Below are 1,360 nucleotides of genomic sequence, written 5' to 3'. Positions count from 1 at the left end.
GACCAGCATACCCATCAGACCAGCATACCCATCAGACCAGGATACCCATCAGACCAGCATACCCATCAGACCAGCAAACCCATCAGACCAGCAAACCCATCAGACCAGCATACCCATCAGACCAGCATACCCATCAGACCAGCATACCCATCAGACCAGGATACCCATCAGACCAGCATACCCATCAGACCAGGATACCCATCAGACCAGCATACCCATAGTCAATACGCATGCACAAGACGTCTGATTTGTGTTTGTATCTTTAGTTTTGTTCGAAAAATAAACTTTAAACTACCTCGACACAGCCATGACCATATTAATGCAGTAATTTATTTTTTTCTTTCATTGTATTCTATTTCATTTCTATTGTACTTTTTTATCTTTACTTATTATTTTCTATTTAATTTTTGCTTTTTCCATTGGTGCTGCTTATTTAATTACTAACTACATTTATGTTTGTGAGTTACTTATGTTTAACCATGTGACCTACTTTACTTGGGAGCCTAACTTGTTGTTTATACTTTCAAAGTTTATCGTATAGAGCAGCAGCCTGAATGTGGGGGCGTGTTTCCCTTTATTCATGTACAGAAATAACTATTTAAGGCCATACGCTTCAAAAAACACCAAAAAGGAAGTAATTAAAAAGTTTTTTTGTATATAACTAAAGGGATACACGCCGTTGAGGTAGTTTAAAGTCTATTTTTCTTCAAAACTAAAGGGATAAACTGAAATCTGATGCGCATTCGTATTGACTATGGGTATGCCGGTCTGACGGGGTATGCTCTTCTGACACAACACCGGTTCTGCTTCCTCGATCAGGCTGATCTCTTCTTACTTTTAGCCTTTTCAGACAGAGGAACTGTAAAGAGACGCCTCGCTCTCAAAGTGTGATTCCACTAGTTTAGTTTGCAGAAAAACCTCCATGACTAGCAGATTTAGTTCCTGTAACAGTCATTGCTGTTCTGGGTAATAAACAGCTGTTTCTGTGAAGTTAACGGTTCAGTTCGATAGAATAGTTGCATGTTAATGGATGGATCTGGGTTTAAAAGCTGATGTTTGCTCAGCATGGAAATTAATCAGTGATTAAACCCATAACAATAAAAAAAAAAGCCAAAGCTGAGTCTAAATGTTATGATGTTGCAGAATGAGTGGTGGTTCTGGCATCAGCTTCTCTCTCCGTTCACAGGTTATCAAAGCCTACCATGAATGACACGTACGCTGTTGTCAACAAGCCCAAGCAACCCCACAGAACCACATCAGAACCCGCCTACTGTCCTGTGGTGACACCACGGGCCAAACCTGGAAGCAGGTAGAGACAGTCTGACCCTGAATGTTCTCCGCTTTAATTAAATGGTTTTCT

General features: G+C 40.4%; 1 protein-coding gene across 1 annotated transcript in view; it reads left to right on the top strand.

Moving 5' to 3' along the window:
• LOC107097006 (tyrosine-protein phosphatase non-receptor type 18-like) overlaps positions 1 to 1,360 on the top strand; it is a 38,920-nt gene that overhangs the window by 15,425 nt on the left and 22,135 nt on the right. The window contains exon 10 of the mRNA XM_015393958.1: positions 1,187 to 1,309. Coding sequence (XP_015249444.1) covers positions 1,187 to 1,309 — 123 coding nt within the window. The remainder of the gene's footprint in view (positions 1 to 1,186; positions 1,310 to 1,360) is intronic.

Source organism: Cyprinodon variegatus, unplaced genomic scaffold (assembly GCF_000732505.1).
Source record: "Cyprinodon variegatus isolate N-32 unplaced genomic scaffold, C_variegatus-1.0 Scaffold665, whole genome shotgun sequence".
In the NCBI taxonomy this organism is placed as follows: Eukaryota; Metazoa; Chordata; class Actinopteri; order Cyprinodontiformes; family Cyprinodontidae; genus Cyprinodon; species Cyprinodon variegatus.
This window is presented reverse-complemented; position numbering and strand designations above follow the sequence as displayed.